The following is a 20107-nucleotide window of genomic DNA, read 5'->3' on the forward strand; positions in this document are numbered from 1 at the left end:
CGACCATTTTACACATAATGTGATTTTATCGTTACTGTAGATGCTTCTCCAACTTGCTGGATGAAACAGTTACTGTTGACGGGTGTACAACATGTTCACTCGACTTTTATCACCTGCATCTGACAGATGCAATGAAACACTTAAATTGTTAAAAATTCATGTAGAGATTGGTCTGGCCGCTTTCTCCTTGTGAGAAAACTGAACATCGCCTATAATGATAAAATAATCATAACCAATTTTGCAACTCAATAATAGTTTCATACAGGTGAATTTCAAACACACAAAGATAAATTCAGATATGACTTCAGTTATTCAAGACAAAAGAGGAATTTCTGTAAAACAACCTGTCAGACAGTTTAGTTGAGGTGTATTTATTTGGCTCCCTTGTTAATGTATGCCACTCAGAGACATGCAAAGGAAGTATCATCATCACTTTATCCAAATTAAACCCAGTATTTCCTGAGTCACAGACAAGATGTAAGGCATTAAAGGTCATTTACTGCTTTGCCAAGAGAGAAACTTGTGAAATTATACAAAATCAGTTTAACAACTGAATATGTGACATATTTTTTGTTAATCAGGGTGTATGTTTGATCATGGCAATTGCAGTGACAAAATAAAGATATTAACTATTACACAACTGCTTTCTGAGTCCCTGCTTTTCCATATAGTTTTGTTTTCTGAGATCCACAGTTTTACTTTTGAGAGCAAAACCTTGAAAGCGGACAAATAAAAGACATTGTTATTATTACATATCATTTAAATGGGTGGCGCATTTTCCAGTTTCCTGGCTTCAAAGGGAAACATATTTCATGTTCCTCTTTTTACAGCTGGGGAAAATGTAGCGAATGAAGACATAAACTATCTCCACACAGAAGCCTCTCCAAAAGAGTGTCCAGGTCTCAACAGTCCAGAAAAAGCAGTTTTATCTGCGATCAGTATTGCCAGACTTCCTCTTCCCAGCCAGGAGGTGTTTGGGTTTGAGGTCAAACACATGTCTGTCTGCCTCTCCCTTCTTGCCTTGGCGGTTCATTCCTTTCTGGGAGTTCTTCATCATCGTCTTTGCCTTCTTTACCATCTGAGGAACAAAGAAAGAAAACACTGACATGAGTTCTCTTCAAATTAAGATTCAGAACCAGGGATTTATTTAATGCACCACTGTCTTGTTCTTACATTTACAAGAGTTTTTCCAACATGTGAATGTGTCTGTGTACATATATCATATACAAAACCTTCATTTGTTTTGATGTAAAACATTTTTTAACATAAAAGTGTTTGGAGGTGGAAACAAAGACACTGTCACCTACCTTTTTATCTCGTAATCCAGACTGATCTCGTGGTGGACGGGAGGCACTCTGGCTACGGGTTTTGGAGGTCGGAGGGGCTGAAGCTGAGGCTTCACGCTTACGTTTCTTTGTGACACTTCGGGACCGCCTGGCCTGTTGAGCATAATGGCTCTAAAAGTACAAGAAGAAAGGTTTCAGGCATTCACAAGGACTACTTCATGATCTTCATGGTCTTATTTGGCAAACAACTAAACTCTGTCATGTTCTGGGTTGAGATATGTTGGCAAAAACAGCATGGAACAAAAACAACTGAAATAACTACTGAAAAACTGAAAATTTCCATCACAGGCCTTTCTACAGGATGTGAAGTTATGATCCAACGGCAAAGAAAGGTAACACAGAAAGTTAAAGTAATAAGTTACAACTTAAAAACTTTAAATTCCTTTAGTTTTTCCTCAAATTCATTATTTTAGGAGTTTGCAGTGCAACAGGATGGGAGCCCTGACCGCTGCAACTCCAGAATTACAATTCCCATTAATATTGTAGTCACAACTCTAAGTACAGAGTACTTCGTTTACATGTCAGACTTTCTAAAAAGCTTTGATATGTGATATCTTCCCATTTAATTATGAGACAGGACATATTTCACATAATTAATTCAATTTTACCACACAATAGAAGCAATTATATATCCTGTAGGCTCGGATCTAAAGAAAGAACTTACGTCATCCTTGTCATCCATGTCCAGCCCAAGGCCACCCATCTCCTTCTCTAGCTTCTTTCTTTCAACCTGTACATATCAAACACAGACACATACACAGTGGAGTTAGGGGTTATTCTGAGTCAAATCTAAGCTCATGTTACAAAAGGCAACCATTTCATTTTATAAAACAAAATGTTAAATGCCAATGGAAACACTTTTTGGAAAAACCTATAACAAACCCTCCACTAGGTGACACTCTTAGAGAAGGCACACTTGAGGGACTTTTCAAATTAGAATGCCCACAGGATGCTGTCAAAATGTAATGGATTATTTCTCTGGTGTAACTCTTGAAATTTGTCTGCTTTTTCAAATAATTCTAATTAAACTGGTGCACTGTTTTGCTTTAAATGTCAGGGAAAAACACTATTAATATAGTCGCAAAATTTGAAGGTCTCACACCAGAGCATACAAAGCATCTCCAATCATCTCAGCCAAGAAGGTTACGTTTCCTGTTTAGTTTGTTGGTTTGTTTGATTGATTGTCAGCAGGGTAATGGAAAAACTATTGTGGAAGTGTGTGGCATGGGCCAATGAAGAACCCATTAAATTCTGAAGTGCAGTTGAATCACAAGGCAGATACACAAATTATTTTTTGCTTTTGCCAATGCTGTGAAATAGGGCATTTGGCTTTGGTGGAGATCTGCGCTCTCCAAGTGGCCGTCTAGTTTAGAGGGGAGACCAAACTGGACATCTGTAGTCTTTTAGTGTGTTATATCTCAGTTATATTCCTCATACCGTATGTTAACATTTCTCTCTGCCTTCCAACATTGATAATTATGAAATAATACCAACATGTATATAAATCAGAGAAGGTATTTACTATTTCTTGTATGGCTGAAGTTTTCTGTTGTCAGAGGTAGGTTGGCAGCAGGCCAATATATTCACAGTATGCTCACTTTGGTGGCAGTCCTAGGCATGCGAGGCCCGTGCACGTCCTTCTCTTTGGACTCCATGACCAGGAGCTGCTTCTTCTCGCGAATCTGTTTGGCTAGAACGCGGATCTCCTGCATCTCCTCATCCTCGCTCTCATCATCAGAGTCGTACTCCCCGGCTCGCTCCTTCAGCTCCTCCTCCTTCTCCAGCAGCTCCAGTTTCTGTAAGGCAGAAAGAAAAAAAGACCTCAAGATGTTTAGAAGACAGAAAAATGAATACAAACACAACATTTACATTTCTCAACTTTGCTCCTCTAGGAAATCAAGGAATTATTATATAGATTTATTATTATTATTATTATTATTATTATTATTATTATTATTATTATTATTATTATCATTATTATTATTAATATTATTATATCTTTGTTTAACTAGGTAAGCCTCACAGTATCTTGGCAAATATAGGCAGATATAAATTTAAGATCAGCAGAAAACAGGTGATAGAAATAAATAACCCATGATCAGACATAACAAAATTAATATGCAAAACCACAAATAAAAATGTAGAGACTGGTCAAATGTAACAGACAAAACCATCAATCAATAAATAAGACATGTATAAAAGGTGTCATATAACAAATATTATCAAAACAAACAGCCAAAAGAGATAGGGCTGAGTATAAATAGCAAATATTGAAAATCTTTGCAAAAGAATAATTTTTCCCAATTATAAAACGTTTTGTAGAGGGCCCAGGGAGCAAAATCAAAAAAAACCCCTTTATGTAGTTCAGTGTGGGCTTTGGAGACTGCTAATAGAGATGAAGGGCATAACTGTTGACCTATTTTGGGGGAATATATTTACACAAAATATCTATAACAGGAGTGTCCTGGCCAAGATAGCTGCACTACATATAACATAACCTATAAAATATATAGCATGGCATATATAGGCAGACCAAGTGCTAAATACGGTAAGAGTCAGGTATGTGGGGCACATCATCAGGACTGATCTATGTGATGATGACAATGTGCGGTTCCAGCATTGCAAAGTGTATGTACAAGCCAATACACTGGCATGTAAACCTTATATTTGTACAGATGTTAAAACAGCTCTTCTAAAAGTCTTTCTGATCTGGCAGTTCAATAAAGTGATGTTCTACAAGACAAAAAAAAGGACCAATAGTCAAATATTCACATTGAACAGCCAAATCCAATTTGACTGACAAAATTCTGAGTCAGATACATTACAAAACATGAGAGACAGACTTGCAATAAAATATGAAGAGAATAGTCAAGGTTCACAAAACAAAATACACAACATGCTTGTGGTGCAAACATGGCTTCAGAAATAAGAGTAAACTGGTGTCTTCAAAAAGGAGCAACTAACTTGAATATAGAAAAACAAGTGATGGAGTTGAGTTCTTGTACTGTTATCTTTCTCACTATGGATATATTCCTCATCCTCCAACACTAACATACAGTTTTGTAGCAACTGGGTGCAACAGATGTGTTGTAAACGAGCCAGTAACTTGGTTAAAAAACAGTTTCTGGTTCCAGTTGATGATGTGAAATATTTCCACTTAGCTCCGTAGACTCACCTTCATAATTTCAGGATCAATGTAATCTGCAATGTTGTGGCCCTCCCACACTTCAGGGATCTTATCATGCTTCTCATCCTCGTTCATCAGATCCCAGTATTCTTTACAAAACAAACAAAACGACATCAGCATGGCAGATATAAGTATTTACTTTCTACAGTTTACTTTGCTGTTGAACTGAAAACACTTCTTACTCTGTAGGTCCAGAACGTAGTCATCACCAAGCTCCATCTCCAGATCTCTCTCCTGCAAGATAAACAATAAAGTGTTTTATTATACTACAGCGATACAGGGAGCTGTTAAATGTGTCACATGTCATTTTAACGACAGCTCTGTTGTGTCTGTGACCTTATGCCTGGCACTATCATGGGACATACCAGTTTGCGTTTGGGTGCGTCCACCTCCATCGCTTTCTTGCGCATCAAGGCTCCTTCTGGGATGAACGGAGGCCTCTCCTGGTAATGACCGAAGAAAGAAACAATGTAAATAATAAGACTTAATATCATTACGAAGCTAAAGTGAGAGGGTGGGCTTTTTTTGCAGACTTCAAATGAAGTTAGTGACTGTTTTCACCTTCTCATCTCTCTTGGTGGGCATGGCCAGGTGGAGCCGGTTGAGGACATCATGAACTTTCTTGCCCTTCATCTTGGTGTCGACACGATGTGCGAGGAGCCGGTCGCAGGCCTGACAAACACATGAACCATGAACCACAACGTCCTCGCTCACAGCAACAATACAACACACTGTTCCTAAACACCTCCAGGGCTTAGACGCAGCCTGAAGTTTGCTGTAGCTCACCTCAGTTTTGACTTGCATGACTCCCTCCTCGGTCAGGGTGCTGGTCTCAATCACGGGAATTCCCTCAGTAGAGAGATCTGCAAAGATTTTCTAACAGCAAAAACACAACAATCAAAGACGTGACCATGAAGTTAAAATAAACCTCTAGCACGTGCTATTTAACAATCCATTTCTGACAATTAGATTCACTAAAACAAACAAATGTTCTCTGCGTTTAGAAGCAGCTCTGCAATTAACTCTTACAAGGTCATTTCCAGCTCACCTCATCCACCTGATATTGTGGAATACATTCAAAGCCTTTGAGACATTTCAGGCAGATCAAACTGTGTCTTAGCTAGTAATCACCCACCTGGTTCTCCTCAGACAGCTCATTGATCTTCTTCACATCACATTTGTTGGCCACGATGATGAGAGGCTGCAGGGAGCAAAGACATCAACATTACTCCAAATTACTTGTACTCTCAGATATTACACAGCCAAGCCTGCACTGTCTCATCTTTATTTCATCCCCAGAGAGACCTGCCAAATATGCAGGATACTAATAGAGATACTATGGATGCACCTCATTTGCTCAGATTTAAGTCTGTGGTTGATATGGCTTGTTCAGGAGAGATTGTGATCATTTATATTTTTTTTTATTTTATATTTTAGCCAAAACAAATTGCAAAATATCTTTGCATTTAGTCTGCTTACAGTAGTTTATAGGAGCCTTTTCAAACCAGAGTGGTACAGCAAAATTCAATTGTGCATCAATGTGAAACAGGTGGTGTTGGAAAAACAGGTGGTGTTGGAAACTTAGTAGTGATGTACCGTTCCCCTAAAGGTCAGTACTGTCAACATGGTTTGCAATTGGTCACCAGAAGAAATTTGCATTAACAAACTACGCAAAGACACAGCACAAATATACTGTGTTGTCATTCTATTTTTTCATTATTATTTTGGTCAGAAACTAATTGTTAGAATTGCTGGTGTGTGCAAGCTATAAATCTACTGCCCTAAATCTCTTGAAGTGATAAACCTCAACATCTAAATCCAGACAAATTCTTCCAAAATCCAAAACCATCTCTTTTTTAATTTCACTAATGGCCAAGCTCTCTTTTGTAGTTTTTTGCTTGCATCACCACAGTGGTGATGAGGAAGGGGCAAGCAGATTTATATTTCATATCACAGGCCCATCTCTACTCTTTACAGCACCACATTCAGAAGCAAGTGCTCCATCCAGAAAAAGCAGAAATATTTCACATCTCTGTCATATCAGATATCAAGAGGAAGAAAATTGGTTTGCAGTTTTCTGACATCATTATCACATGATGAGTAATGTTGTCTCTGCCATTTACTGCTGAGACAAACGAGTTGTAACAACAAAGAAGTCTGACCTTGTTGGCGAACAGGGGTCGGATGTTGTTGAAGAGCTCCAGCTGTTCCTGCAGGGTGTGACCGCACTGCTCGGACACGTCCATGACGTACAGAACTGCTGCTCGCAGGTGAGCCAGAGCTGTGATGGCCTGCATCTCGATGGTGTTCCTGTCCTCCAGAGGGTGGTCCAGGATACCAGGGGTGTCCACCACCTACACACACACAAAGTTAGCATAAGAATGACTGGTGACAGGATGAAAGTGTGGAATAATAAAGGAAACAGATGTTTGTACATTTCTGCAGGTTAAACATCTTTATAGTGGCATTACAGTGTGTGAATATATTTAAAGCCCTCTGATGGTGCGAAAGCAACATTAAGGAAGTGTTTTAGACCATACAATTTCAGCAAACACAATTTTAGTACAACTGACAACATGAAAACGTAAGACGCTCGACACAGTATGTCACAGGCACTGCTTTAGCTTTTCCCTTCAAATAAAATCATTTTATAAAATAATTCTAAACTTCTCCACATGTATTAGATTATAGATGAGTTAATTTAGGACCAGTCAAAAAGAATACATTTTTTTCTGGCCTCACATTTGTTAAATTATTAGTTATACTTTAAGATTCTGGAGCTTACTGTAAATATCAGAACATACAAATGTATGAAATCTAAATGAAACCTAAAGATAAGACTTCAGCAACAAAAATATGTCTCTGCCCAAGCACTATTTAGGTGCACTGTATCTCCAGTTCATGTTCATACTGTATAGCCCGAGTAAAAGCACATCTGAAGCGAGAGAAGATGTATATAAAGCGGAGAAAATAAACCATAAGTGATGTGTAGCAGTAATAGCTGTAGCATCTTACCTGCCAGCGGAGGTATCTGTAGTCCATGTGACCCACAAACAGAGACTTGGTGGTGAAAGCGTAGGGCTGGACATCAACATCCGCTCTGGTCACCTGACAAAGAAAAACCCCTTTATTCATACCCCTTTAGCTCTATGTAAAATAAAGGGAAGTCAAGGGGCTGAAACACCCTGAAACCAATGATTCATGTACAATTTACAGGAGTTGTTGAGAATAAAAAAATATTACATGATACAACCACTTAAAAGATATTATTACTTAGACTTTGTTCTTCCATCAAGAATGAGCAGACTCGTACACAGCTATTACCAATGTATTTTCTAGAGAACTGTTTACCTTGTTGATGAAACTAGACTTGCCAACGTTGGGGTAACCGCACAGAAGCAGGGTCCTCGTGTTGGGGTCAATGGTCGGCAAACGGGACAGATGCTGACGCACTGTTAACAACAGGGAGATTAGTTATTTTCACATATTAAAAAGACTGAAAAGACAGATTAAGGTAGAAAACAGGCTACTGAAAATCTCTCAGGCGACAGTGAAAGGACAAAAAAAGGACACTAAGAACAGAGCTAAAATAATAGCAGTATTTGAAAGACACATTTAACCAACTTGAAACCAATAAGTAATCATTTCTATTTTATGTGAGACCTCTGTGATGCATTACAGCCACAAGACTCCTCTGTTACCTTGTTCCAGATATTCCAGACTTGACTTCTGTCGTTTCAGGATGGTGCACATACGACCCAGAGCGGCTCTCTTCAGCTGTTTACACCGGTACAGAGAATCTCCATACTTCATCAGACGCACATAGTCTTTAGCAACACTAAAAAAAAAGACATATGGTGTGTTGTGAACCTATCTTTTATCCATTTCTAGGTTATGTTAAATTGATGTGTTGTTTCCTTCTGATTTATAATTATTATAATTAAGTGTTGGATCTTGTTCCATGTATATTTGTCTGTACTAACTGACCCTGCAATAAGCATTTGCTGACTTTACTTTTCAATTGGAAGCACCAGCCTTTATCCAGGCTGAGCAGGAAAAACTAAAACCCTTAAATTCAATTTAATGTATGGCAGTTACAGTTGTCGTCATTATATTGATTTGATTTGATTTGGGGTCCAGCTGCCACCACTGAATCTCAGTCATCTCCATTGCTTTTAGGGTTACTGGAAGAAGAACTGTTAGCATGGACTGACACTTTAACAAACCAAAGGCACACCACATTAATGTTCCAGTCAACCACAGCACTGAGCAACAATATGCAAGACACTAAGAAAAAAACATACTTATCAATCAAATTCTTGGCGATGTTTATCTGTCCCAAGGCCAACTTGTAATGGTCTTTATCATACAACACATTCATCAGATCAGCGTAGAATGGATGGATGTCCTGAAGGAAAAACAACACATTATCAAATTTCACAAACTGATCATAAATATGAGGTAAAAAAAACTAACTGTTGTTGGTGTCAGGCAAAAGGAAAAATGGTTATTTAAAATACACAAAAGACTTTTCAGAGCATCTTAACTTACGTCGAGCTTGGGGAAGTCGGTGAGGATCTGCGTGAGGCGGTCATGGTAGTTCTGCTGGGTGAACTTCACCTTTCGCATGTAAAAATGTCGGATACGGTGGATCTGGTAATGTTTGTGTACCACTGTGGGTGTCTTCCTTTGTGTTTTGGATAAAGTGATGTCGATGAAATCCTGCACAGAGGGCAACAAGGTTTTAGTGAAGGGAAGTGACTGTGTTTCTCAACAGCACTCACTTGATTGCAAACCTGAAAAATAAGCCGTTATTTACCATTTTATTTTATGGAAAGCAAAACATTTTTCCTTAAAAACAACTTGTAACTTAAAATAAGCCTCATCAGTTATGCCTTGTGCCTTGACAGTCTTCCCTTCTTTTATTTTAGGAATTATTACATGAGCCTTTGGTCACTGCAAAATTTACTGTCCCAGTACTTGCATACCATATCTATAAATACTGTAACATGCAATAAAACATCTAGTTAATATTTATACACAAAAACATGCAGTTCCCTACATTTCCACCAAGCAAACTCTAATGTAAACGGTTTTCCTTTTGACTCCTGCCAAACTTCATTAACAAATCTATCAGTTAAATGTACAATAGCTTGTCGGCAAGAGTAGACTACTTATTATAATGTTTTGTATTATGTGCGCAAATAATCCATGTCCTCTTGTCAGTTCGACATGCGAAAAATACAAAAAACAGCTTTATTTCTCAAACGAGCCTAACTTTTGTGATTGATCCTACAGCTCTCAGCGACACGGTATTTAAATGGCCATACACTGTTGGAGTACGTTAACAGGTGACAAGCACAAGTTTATCTTGATGTAATGTGAGCTGTTTGATGGATGGCGTCTCCTTGCTCACGGGGAGGGGAAGGAGTCTTTAACTTCCAGATTTTCTAACGGAGTTTGGTGCAGAACATATCTTGTCTTATGTCAACTGTGTCAATAACTGGAAAAGGTATATTCATCACATAAAACATGTCAGTTTCAACAGCTAGCTGTTTCATCTCTTTTGTCTCCTTTCCTCTTCTGATACTGTAACTATATAAGACAGTTGGACACACTGGGTTGGAAACCTGCTGCTGTCTCTTTACACCAGCACAACACGTGTTTTCCTTCCCTGCAGAATCCCACCATGTTTTTATTACTTCCACTGTCTCTCAAAGCTCAATGACAAAGCAGGCAAAACAACACATGTTTAAAACACTAGAGACGAGAAACAAAACTTACCTTTGCGGTGGGAACCACCATAATCTTCTTAAAATTATAAAGTGCCATTTTGTCGGACACGTTTAGTCCGCTGACGGCACAGGGGGAAAGAGAGCACCTCTTTCCGTTTAAACCGGAAGAGACGCTTAATGACACTTTGGCGAGTTTTACTGCACATCGCCCCCCTGCGTCCAAACACAGACAGAGCAGGGGCAAAAAAAAAATAATCTATTTTCTGTATCAATTTCTATTCATTTCCCCTCATATTTTCAAAAAGAAACTAAAGTAAGCTACACTTGTTTATGAATTAAATTTTGTGAATTTATACATTTTATTTTTTATAAACTTTTGCACATAGCTGCACAAAACTGTAAAGCTTTTTCATTTAAAAATAGATATTGTACATATATTTTATAGTGCTTTTTTCATATTTTTATTGTTTGTTTCCATCTGTTCCATATTTATGTTTCTTGACTCCTGCAGTATTTGCTTTTATTTTTATTTTTTCTCACTATGCTGATTGTTATGCATCATAACTCCAAGGCAAAGCCCTTGTATGTGAAAAAAAAAACTCTCCTAAACAGCCGATCTGCTCTGCTCCTGAACAGATCATTTCTATTATCATAATGATAAGTAGATAATGATAATGATAGAGATAATTATGACAACTGATATGAGAACTGATAAATAATAATTCAATAATAATAATTTTGTTGAATTTGAATTACTCACGTAACCCTTCATAGATTGAGTGAAATATCCACAATAAATAAGCAAACAATTAAGGCAACAATTTATTAATATATCTATTTTAATTTCATTCAAAAGCATGTGGTTAGCATTAGATTTTAAAGTAAGTGCAATTGTGAAATAATAATGATTAAATAAACAACCAAATTAAACACACAATTAAAGAAAAGTGCACTGGACACTCGGGATAATATAGTGATGCCTAAATTAAAGGCTTCCCTTATAAACAGCTATATATTCTTTTAAAAAGTTAGAGGATAGTGGAGTTACAAGTTTTTGTTATGTAACTGAAATGTCAAAGAATTAATAAGTAATAAATAACAAGCAAATATACAAAACAAGGAAACAAAAGCTGTGTCATATCAGAAACATGGGAGGGAGTGGTCTTGTTGTGATGTGGGTGTGCCGTTTAGTGAAGTGGGTGTGTCATGTTGTGAAGTGGGAATTCCGCGAGCCTGCAGCTAGACAATTTTGGGGAAAACGATAGACGCCTCCGTGCTCAGTGCTGCACCAGAGAGAGGAAAAACACGAGGAGGTCTCGCTCTGCTAAGACCATCTTTACCGCCCACTTGTAAAGCTTACATCTGTTCTACTAGGCTCAGTCAGACAATGGACTTATCCACAGAGACTGTGAGACTGTGAGATCAGAGACTTGCTGTAGCCTACTATACTGCACATTCATACCATACCTTACTTTACTTGGACTTCTTGCACCTTCCTGCATAAAAAAGGCAACTTTTAATTTTGTTTAATGCTCTCTACATTGTTTACATTTATTTACTCTACCTGGTTTTATATTTCCACAAGGCCACTTGTGTTTATATTTTTCCTACTGCTGCACAACATGTTGTCTCCTAGGTTAATTTGTCTATTCTTTAGTTTTGTATTGGGAAAAGGGACCATCTTATCTTATTTCTTATTATGTTATACTAAATCAATATTTTTCCACCTTATAGTATACTTTGTATCCCACATTTTAATTTAATTAATTAATTTTTAATTTGATATACTTTATTAATCCCCGAGGGGAAATTCATGATGCCATAGTATTCCATAATATACCATAGTATTCTCATGTACACTGTTATAATTGTTGGTATCATATAACTTTACTATGTAACTTTGCCTGAAAAGGTATTGCACAAATAGTTCAAGTACAACAATACAATGTACATTCTTGTATTCTGTATTAGGTCATTTTAATTTATATTATTTGTTGTGTTTATTTTTCAGTTGATATATATTTCTCTCTTTTAGTGTTGATATGTATTTATTTACTGCTCCTGTGCAATGCCTGAATAACCTGCTGCTGTAATGCAAGAATGTCCAACTTTGGGATCAATTAAGGACATCCATCTATCTATTAGGGCTGCAACTAATGACTGTTTCCTTTGCTGATTAATCTTTCTATCATGGTCTCAATCAATCAATTCATTGTTTCGTCTATGAAGTGTCAGAAAGTGGTGAATAATGTTGATCAGTATTTCCCAAAGCCCAAGATTTTGTCCTCAAATGTAATGCTTTGTTATTGTTTTTCTTTTTATTAAAAAACTACTCACGCCAATTGATTAATTATCAAATTAGTTGGCAGTTGATTTAACAGTTGACAATTAATCGATTAAAGCGCTTAATAGTTGCAGCTCTTTATCTAACTCTGGTTGCAAGTACTGTTTGTATACTGCTTGCATTGTAATTTTGAGTCTAATTGCTCTGTTGTTCTTTCTGTTATTCTATTCTTATTTTTATTTTACACACCTCTAACAATTTAAATTTTATTTCTTAACTTTTCTCTGTATCTGTACTTATTTATGTGCTTGTGCTACTGATAAACCAGAATTTCCTCTCTTGAAATAAAAAAAAAAGGCTCATCTTACTTTATCTTTTATTTTCTCTGTCTTTGATACTGTTTTTTCCCTTGGTATTTTTGGTGAAAATGATATCTAAACACATATTGTACTTGATTTGAGTATTTCTATTTCATGCTACTTCATACTTCTGCTCCATTAAAGAAATATTGGACTTTTTGCTGCACAGTTTGAGACCGGATGACTAGCCTTTTTTGGAGTGCTCCATCAACAACATTATAGACGATCTTTGTGCTGCACACGAAAGGGAAAGGAAACAGCGACTTCTCCATTCCGACCCCCCTCCCCTCCTCTCTCATCTTTAGCTGTACCGAGTGTTTGATCGATCGGAAGCGTTGAGACGAGTAACGTTTATTCCTCGGTTTCAGGGTTTCTTGGCTGGTTTTTGACTCCCCCTCCCGTAGAGCCTGCTGTTGACCGTGAGGAATTTGCTTCGCGTGTAATTTCCAGGCGCCAGATTTATCGAGCACAAAGTTGACAGGCAAGCTAGCTAGCTAGCCACCTAGCTAACTCTTGGCTAGCTTACTCGCTAACTAGCTTGCAGTGCTGGTCGGAGGAGCCCATTTTTTGCAGACAGTTTTGGGGGGCGTCGTTTTGTCATTGCACTGCAACTGGTCGTGGCCATTCCCCCTGAAATCTGAAGACTATTTGCGGTGAGGTTTAGAGCGGTAAGCCGGTTGCTCCTAGCTAGCGTGCTCGATATAGCCTGCTAGCTAATACCCTGCGTATTTAGCCTGGAAGCCAACTCAAGGCCTCAGTCCAGCACCACCATCAGCTGCCACTACCACCACAGTATTTGCATTGCCGTGCAGTGAGAGTTGACAGGTGAGTAGGAAACTGTTTTCAAACTTATTCTGATGTCAAAGTGGATTAACAGTAGAGCAACGAACACACGGATAGACCCTGTCTTATCGCTTCTCTCTAAAGTCAGGTTAAGTTAGCTTGCTTGCTAACTAAATATTAGCCTGTTTCAAAACGATGGGGGGGTTGGGGAATCCGCGAAATCACGCCGGAGGTCGCCATCTTTCATTGGATGCTACTGCAAGCCAGCTAACTAGACATGGCTGCTACTTTCTGGCCAGACTCAACTTTAAAACATAACGTTATAACGTGTTTACAACGGAAACACCTCCCACTGTACATTTATTACCCAAATTCAGCCTGCACTTCGCTCCCACGAAGCCTGCAGACTGCCTAGTGAAGAAGGAGTGTCGCTGTGCATGGCCCCTTGGCATGGGCATGGCATGTGAGCTGCAGTCTTTCTCGGCTGTGTCAGCTACTAAATACGCCTGCATTGCGTCTTTAGTAGAAGTTGCAGCGCTCGACTAGTAAAGTTGATGCAAACAAACGCATCTGACGCCAGTGGCAGCCTCGTCTGGATGGAGATAAACACTGGTTCAACACCCCCACAGGGACATGTTAGATGCCTGGTGACCATCCTCCACCAGTGGTAACCCATCGACTATAAATAAACCTCTTTGGCCCCCTGTTGCATTTTTTTTAACCACAAGGCTTATTCTGGACCAACAGAGTAGCATTTTGGTTGTAAATCACCTCTTGTGATTATGTAGGATGGAAACAAGGCAGAGGAGGGAGGAGGAGGATCAGCAAAGCGTGTGTTTTGGTTCAGGCCTTGTCTAGACGTTATGATTGACTCACTGCATCTGTAGAGGAAATGACATGTGCTGTGGCCGGGGTCAGTCTTTTTATGGGATGCATCAGGTCAAACTGCATTGTAAACGTTGTCAGGAGTCTTGTGATTACCCTCTGCCCCATATTTCATAAATACCAAGACTTGGTCACTCATTTTTTGCATTGTGCTGCAAGGTGGATTATGTGTTTGTGAAAGATCTTGGCCTAAACAGTTTAAAATTACAACGTAGAAGGTATTAAATACATTGTTGGTTAGGTTAAATCTCTAAACTGTTTGGTGTTTCAGGGTTAAGGGACAAACCAGCTTGTTTTAAGATGAATATTGTGCATTTTGAGATTTCTGGTAAGTTTCCGTGACTCATTTAAGAGGATATAATACCTCATGAATTTAAGAAATGGAAATCTAGCTTTAAGTTTTCACAGCGTACACATGACAGTAGGAGTATGTAGTTTCCCAATCACAACAAACTGTCAGGATTTGCATCAGAGAAGGATGTGTGGGACCAAGTGTAGATCAGCTGCTCTTTCTTTTCTTTCTCCTTTTCAAGAGGCCTCTTTGCCAAGTAGACTTTCAAATGACTCACAGAAATCTTGGTCTAAACCTTCATGTAAAAGATGCAAGACCACAGAAATATATTAATTTAACGCATCACTTCAGCCTGATATACGTGTTATTGATGTGCCACGGTGTGGCTGAAGAAAACACACATAGAGGTCACAGAAGTTAAATGTATGTTTCAGCTGGCAAACAGGTTTTAAGGCTACTGTTCAGAAAAGTCTATCACGCAATAGCTGCTTTGATAGCTGACTGGTATTGATGGAGAGACGTGTTAGGCCCCATTCATCACAGTGGCATGACACAAACACACATACACACACATGCCGTGTATGGGAATCAGTATGTGGATCAAAGGTCACCAGCTTTACAGCAATGCCATTCTTTTTCTGCTTTGTATGCAAACACAGCAAGGGCCCGTGTCAGAGACAGGCACCCGATTGTTGGGGCGGATTATCACTGCTTAACAAACGGCTCCAACGGGACAGAAAAGAAGGGGTTTCCAGTGGTGTTTGGACACATAGGGGTCCTCCCACTAGCTTTTTTCTCTGAATGTGTAATGTTGAGGTCAGATGTAGTAGAGGTGATAACCACTCAGACTACTAGTACTGAAAATAGCAGCCGTAAAGATGCAAGAACGATGCTGAAAACTTGAGTGCAGAAAATGTTTACTATAGAGAGTACGCTACATTAACCAAGGTGTGGAGTTGATGGTCAGTTGTGCTGAAGCAGTTAAAGTGCTGATTGACAGAAAGTTAATTGAATTGAATCAAATTTTGATATCCAGAAAAATAGCTTTTCTTAAATCTGCAAAGCAACTTGTTGCAGGCTTCCCCACTGGAGCTACAATTAGCATATATTTTGTTATTTGATACTCCACACATTGTTTTAATCATTTGGTGTATAGATTGTCAGAAATGCAAAAAAAAAAAAAATAAAAATCCGTTCACAGGCTCCCAGATCTCAGTTGACATTTTTAGATGTTTGTTTTGTCTGATCAGCAGTTTATTAACACAGAAAAACAGCAATTCTTCACTTGTGAAAAGCTGCTATCAGTGATTATTTGTTTTACTTTATTTTATAATTATTCTAAGAAATTACTCAAGATTAATCTATTTATCAAAATTGGTGACAGTTATTTTTCTGAAACCAAGCTCATCATTTCAGCTCTACTCTTTGCTGTTCTGGTGATACTCATTTGCCATTCTGTCATTTCATAGAGTAAATGGTTAATTGATTGGTTGAACAGAAAGTTGCCCTAATTGTTTGTCAAAGCCCTAACGGTTGCATATTATGTTTTTTGTCTTAGCAAGAGGTTTGTGCCCTTCTTTAGTTAATCTGTGGTTAATCGTTATTTTTGTTTTGTACTACGGGGAATCTGTTCAGCTTAATAATAAGGATTACCATGGGCAAGTGAAATGCCATATCAGGCCAGTGAATCTGGCAAATCTGGGCAAATGGTTTGCTAGTAAAAAAAATAATTAAACATAGGCACTCAGCAGAACATAACAGTGGAGTAAAAACAAAGTTAATGAGCTGAAGCGCAAGCGAGCAGTTATCCTAACTGAATCCTGATTTCAGTTATCCTGGGGGTGAAATGCCAACTTTGTCTTGTGCATTTTGCTGCACGTTTGCGAGCAAATTGGATTCAACAGGGTTGACATTTCAGGTTTCCAAAAAATGTTCCGGTGTTCCATAACAGCCAAGAGCATCTCGCTTGCATGGCAGCATAGAGGGCTTCCAAAAACCCCTCCTGCAGGGCTTTGCCAATGCTTGTATGAAACATGACAATGAACTCAAGTCTTTGATGTTATCTGATAACTGTTAATAAATAAACAATATATTTGTATTGGGGCAAGTAAAACCTAACTTCAGGCAAGCTGAATTCTGACTCACTTACCCAGCCAGGCAAGTGGGAAAAAAAACATTACCATTAACATTAGCTCACTGGGAGGGTACAGTGCATATTATTAAGGCGGCAGCGCAAGTTCGACTCCAGCCCAGGGCCCTTTGCTGCATGTCCTTCCCTCCATTCCTACACTGTCATATCTGTCTCACTGCAACATAAAGCAGTAAAAATATTAATAAATATCTTCGGAAAGTGCAAAACTTAAATGCAAAGTTTGAGTGAAAAATACAATTTTGTACAGAGTTAATGTGGGTGGGGCTTTTAGAACTTATCTAGCAATATCTCCCTACTTTTATTTTCACTTGGTATCATGTGAAGCATGTTCTCATAAATCAGTGAACAGTGTCCTCAGGCAACAGGTAAAGCCGCATATTTTTAACATGTGGGAACATTAAGTCCAGGTGAAGATTTGAGTTTAAACATTGAGGTTGTTTGTTTGGTTGGTCCTATTTTTATGTTTTAATTTTTTACTAAACTTGTCAAACCAAATTTAAAGCTCAAATGTTTTAGCAGAGGTTGATTTTTTTACATTTTGTTTTCACATTGGTTTGAACGTATAGCTTATTTTAGAACTACTGTTTCTGTGTTTTGGCAAGAGTTGCTAAACTGCAGCCAAATCTGACATTAAACATAAATTTAGCCTCTTGAACCTAACTGTATTTTTCCCCTCTGTCAGGGTCTTAAATTATTTACTGGCCAAGTGCCGGTAGATTTTGATAAATCACTCAGAGTCAGTGTGGCACTTTGGACTTGTAGAGCTCTAACAGTGCTTTGCTCTTAAAGATAATAAACAAATCTGTTGGGTAAGAATGTGCTGATGTTGAGTTATAGCTCTAAATTTGTTTTTATTTAATTCGCTATAATACACATTATTCTGTACACAAACTGGCAATGAAAATGAGCCACGTGTATAAAAAAGCATATCATGTCTATTGAGTTTTCTCTGGAGGTAGTTCTGTTTTATTTTTAAAGTTCGCCAGTCCTCGACAGGCCTTTGTAAAGTAACTATCGGACACTGGCCCCTGGCCCTTTTCATCGTACACGTGTCACAACTGATATTATGCCACAGTTCTGTGATAAACATCCATTCTTGAATCTAACTTGTTTGTCCCCTCCGACCCCCTGTAGCTTACTTGGTGACAGAGAGACTTCTCCCTGAGGAGCCAAGAAGCAGACGGCTCATGACTTCTGACCAGGACACGAAAGTTGTAGCTGAACCACAGGTGCAGCAAGTACAAGAGGCAAAAGAGAACTCTCATTTGGTGAGTTTTTGACATACACAAACACATTTTTGACAGATTGGAGTCATCTTCCACTGGCCATGAAAATCTCCAACATGTTCTTAAGTTTGTTTTTAGTTAAAATGTATTAAAAAATGTAAAATATTATGACAAATGGAGAAGGAAAATTCTCCTTTGCCTTATACAAATTGTTGGCATTACAAACTTTATTTCACATTTTCAGATTACAAACAAAGAGTAGATTCACAGCTAATTGCTCAGCAGTTACCGTCAGTAATGTCGTAATTTGTAGTATTGTGGCATTTCCCATAAGAGGTGGGCGTTATGAACAAAATTCTTTAATCATGGTATGTGTAGTTTTATTTTTGGATTTTAAATTTTTTTATTATACAGTTCATTTTCTGGAAAATCAAAAAAAAAAACTATGGAAAAAAACAACTAAATATGAATTTGTCTTTTTGGCTAATGCAGCAAACTAAAGTAAGGCTGCAACTAACGATTATTTTTATCTTCAGTTACTTTACCTCTTAGTCGATGTTCATCAATCATGACTTAAAAATGACTTTAAAAATTAAGCAGTCAAGAAAATAGTAGGGATGCACCGAAATGAAAATTTGTGGCTGAAGCCGAAGCCAAATAAAATTAAACGCTTGGCCAAGTACCGAATACCGAATGCCGTTGTTTAGTTTTTCATTAGTTTTTGCAGATGAACCCCCTCCAGATTAGTGTTGTCACGGTACCAAAATTGGGACCCACGGTACGATACCAGTGAAAGTATCACGGTTCTGAGTAGTATCACGATACCACAGCGAAAATGAGGCAAATGTGCCTTTTGTCATGTATAAAAAGATAAATCACTTTTCTATAATACATTAATGATATTTCAATGGAATAAATTACTTATTGACTTATTAATACTTCAAAAACAGCATCAATCAGTGATGAACATGGGGGGGTCAAAATAAAATAAATAAATAAAATAAAAATCAACCAGCCACCCTCCTCCCCTGACAAGTTAAGAACAGTCCCTTAAGTGCGGTGAGGTTTGTGGACTGTTACCTGCCACAAAGAGAGAAATGTGAACGGCTCGTTTCTCCTCTGACACGTCACATACCTGTGTGCCGCCACGGCTCAGCTGTTCAGGTACTTTTGGGCAGTCATGACACCAACGACGTCTTATTGGACCTGGAGCCGGGCTTCTCCGTTGCCGGTAAGCCGTTATCTTGCGCTGCGGAGCAGTATGGCCGCCATATTTGACAGGATTACATTCCTGTCTGTGCCTGTGACCCCTGTTCAACCCACAACCGGCAGGATGCGCCTTTCGTTTCTGCTGCTAGTTGAAATCTGTACTCGCACAGCATGCTCCTGAATGATTTCTTTTGCTCGCACAAAACTATTTTTAGTTGCAACTGCCGACATTTTACTCCGTCCGTCACCGCACGCTGTTCGATTGCGTCATCAAAACAAAACTTCAAAACTTTTCACTTATTCCACTGAATATATTCGGTTACCAAATATTCGGTGCATCCCTACAAAATAGCTGCAAAACTTAACAAATCAAAATCAAAGTAAATACATGATAAATTAAGGTTTATGCAAATTTTAAGAAGAATCCAATATAATCACAAAACTGCTCAGGGATTATTCATGTTCACATATCTCAGCATAAATATTATGGAGAAATCTCTGATAGTTGACATATTATATTTTCTCACAGTGTACATCACATTGCCCCCACCTGTATGCTATCATGCAGCAGTACACTTAAAGCTGGCGCACATGTTTTCCAGCTGTTTATCTATTTTGATTTAGGTTATTTAGATTTTATTAAGGTAAT

General features: G+C 38.3%; 2 protein-coding genes across 4 annotated transcripts in view; one reads left to right on the forward strand and one right to left on the reverse strand.

Moving 5' to 3' along the window:
• Positions 1-355: 355 nt before the first annotated feature.
• gtpbp4 (GTP binding protein 4) lies at positions 356-10460 on the reverse strand. The gene is made up of 17 exons (XM_033651543.2): positions 10318-10460; positions 9085-9255; positions 8838-8941; positions 8235-8371; positions 7885-7985; positions 7549-7641; positions 6696-6887; positions 5669-5734; positions 5320-5409; positions 5095-5205; positions 4899-4976; positions 4716-4767; positions 4522-4622; positions 2945-3142; positions 2011-2076; positions 1308-1457; positions 356-1078 (listed from the first exon to the last, which is right to left on the reverse strand). Exons 1-17 carry the CDS (start codon positions 10363-10365, stop codon positions 926-928), a joined length of 1911 nt encoding a protein of 636 aa, XP_033507434.2. The 5' UTR covers positions 10366-10460; the 3' UTR covers positions 356-925.
• Positions 10461-13231: 2771 nt separating this feature from the next.
• Positions 13232-20107, forward strand: part of larp4b (La ribonucleoprotein 4B) — a 54313-nt gene continuing 47437 nt past the window's right edge. For 2 of the 3 annotated variants that reach the window (XM_033651027.2, XM_033651028.2), the window contains exons 1-2: positions 13236-13736; positions 18158-18291. In XM_033651027.2, the coding sequence (XP_033506918.2) occupies positions 18211-18291 (81 nt within the window). In that variant the 5' untranslated portion in view covers positions 13236-13736; positions 18158-18210. Of the gene's footprint in view, positions 13737-18157; positions 18292-20107 lie in introns of all 3 variants that reach the window. The other variant, XM_033651030.2, reaches the window with a different exon arrangement.

Source organism: Epinephelus lanceolatus, chromosome 12 (assembly GCF_041903045.1).
Source record: "Epinephelus lanceolatus isolate andai-2023 chromosome 12, ASM4190304v1, whole genome shotgun sequence".
NCBI lineage: Eukaryota > Metazoa > Chordata > Actinopteri > Perciformes > Serranidae > Epinephelus > Epinephelus lanceolatus.

Coding starts and splice junctions, on each gene's coding strand:
- gtpbp4 (XM_033651543.2), bottom strand. CDS start 10,365: ATGGCACTTTATAATTTTAAGAAGATTATGGTGGTTCCCACCGCAAAG. Junction 7,642..7,884: donor AGTCTAGTTTCATCAACAAG/GTAAACAGTTCT, acceptor TTTCTTTGTCAG/GTGACCAGAGCGGATGTTGA. Junction 4,977..5,094: donor CCACCAAGAGAGATGAGAAG/GTGAAAACAGTC, acceptor GGTCATTACCAG/GAGAGGCCTCCGTTCATCCC.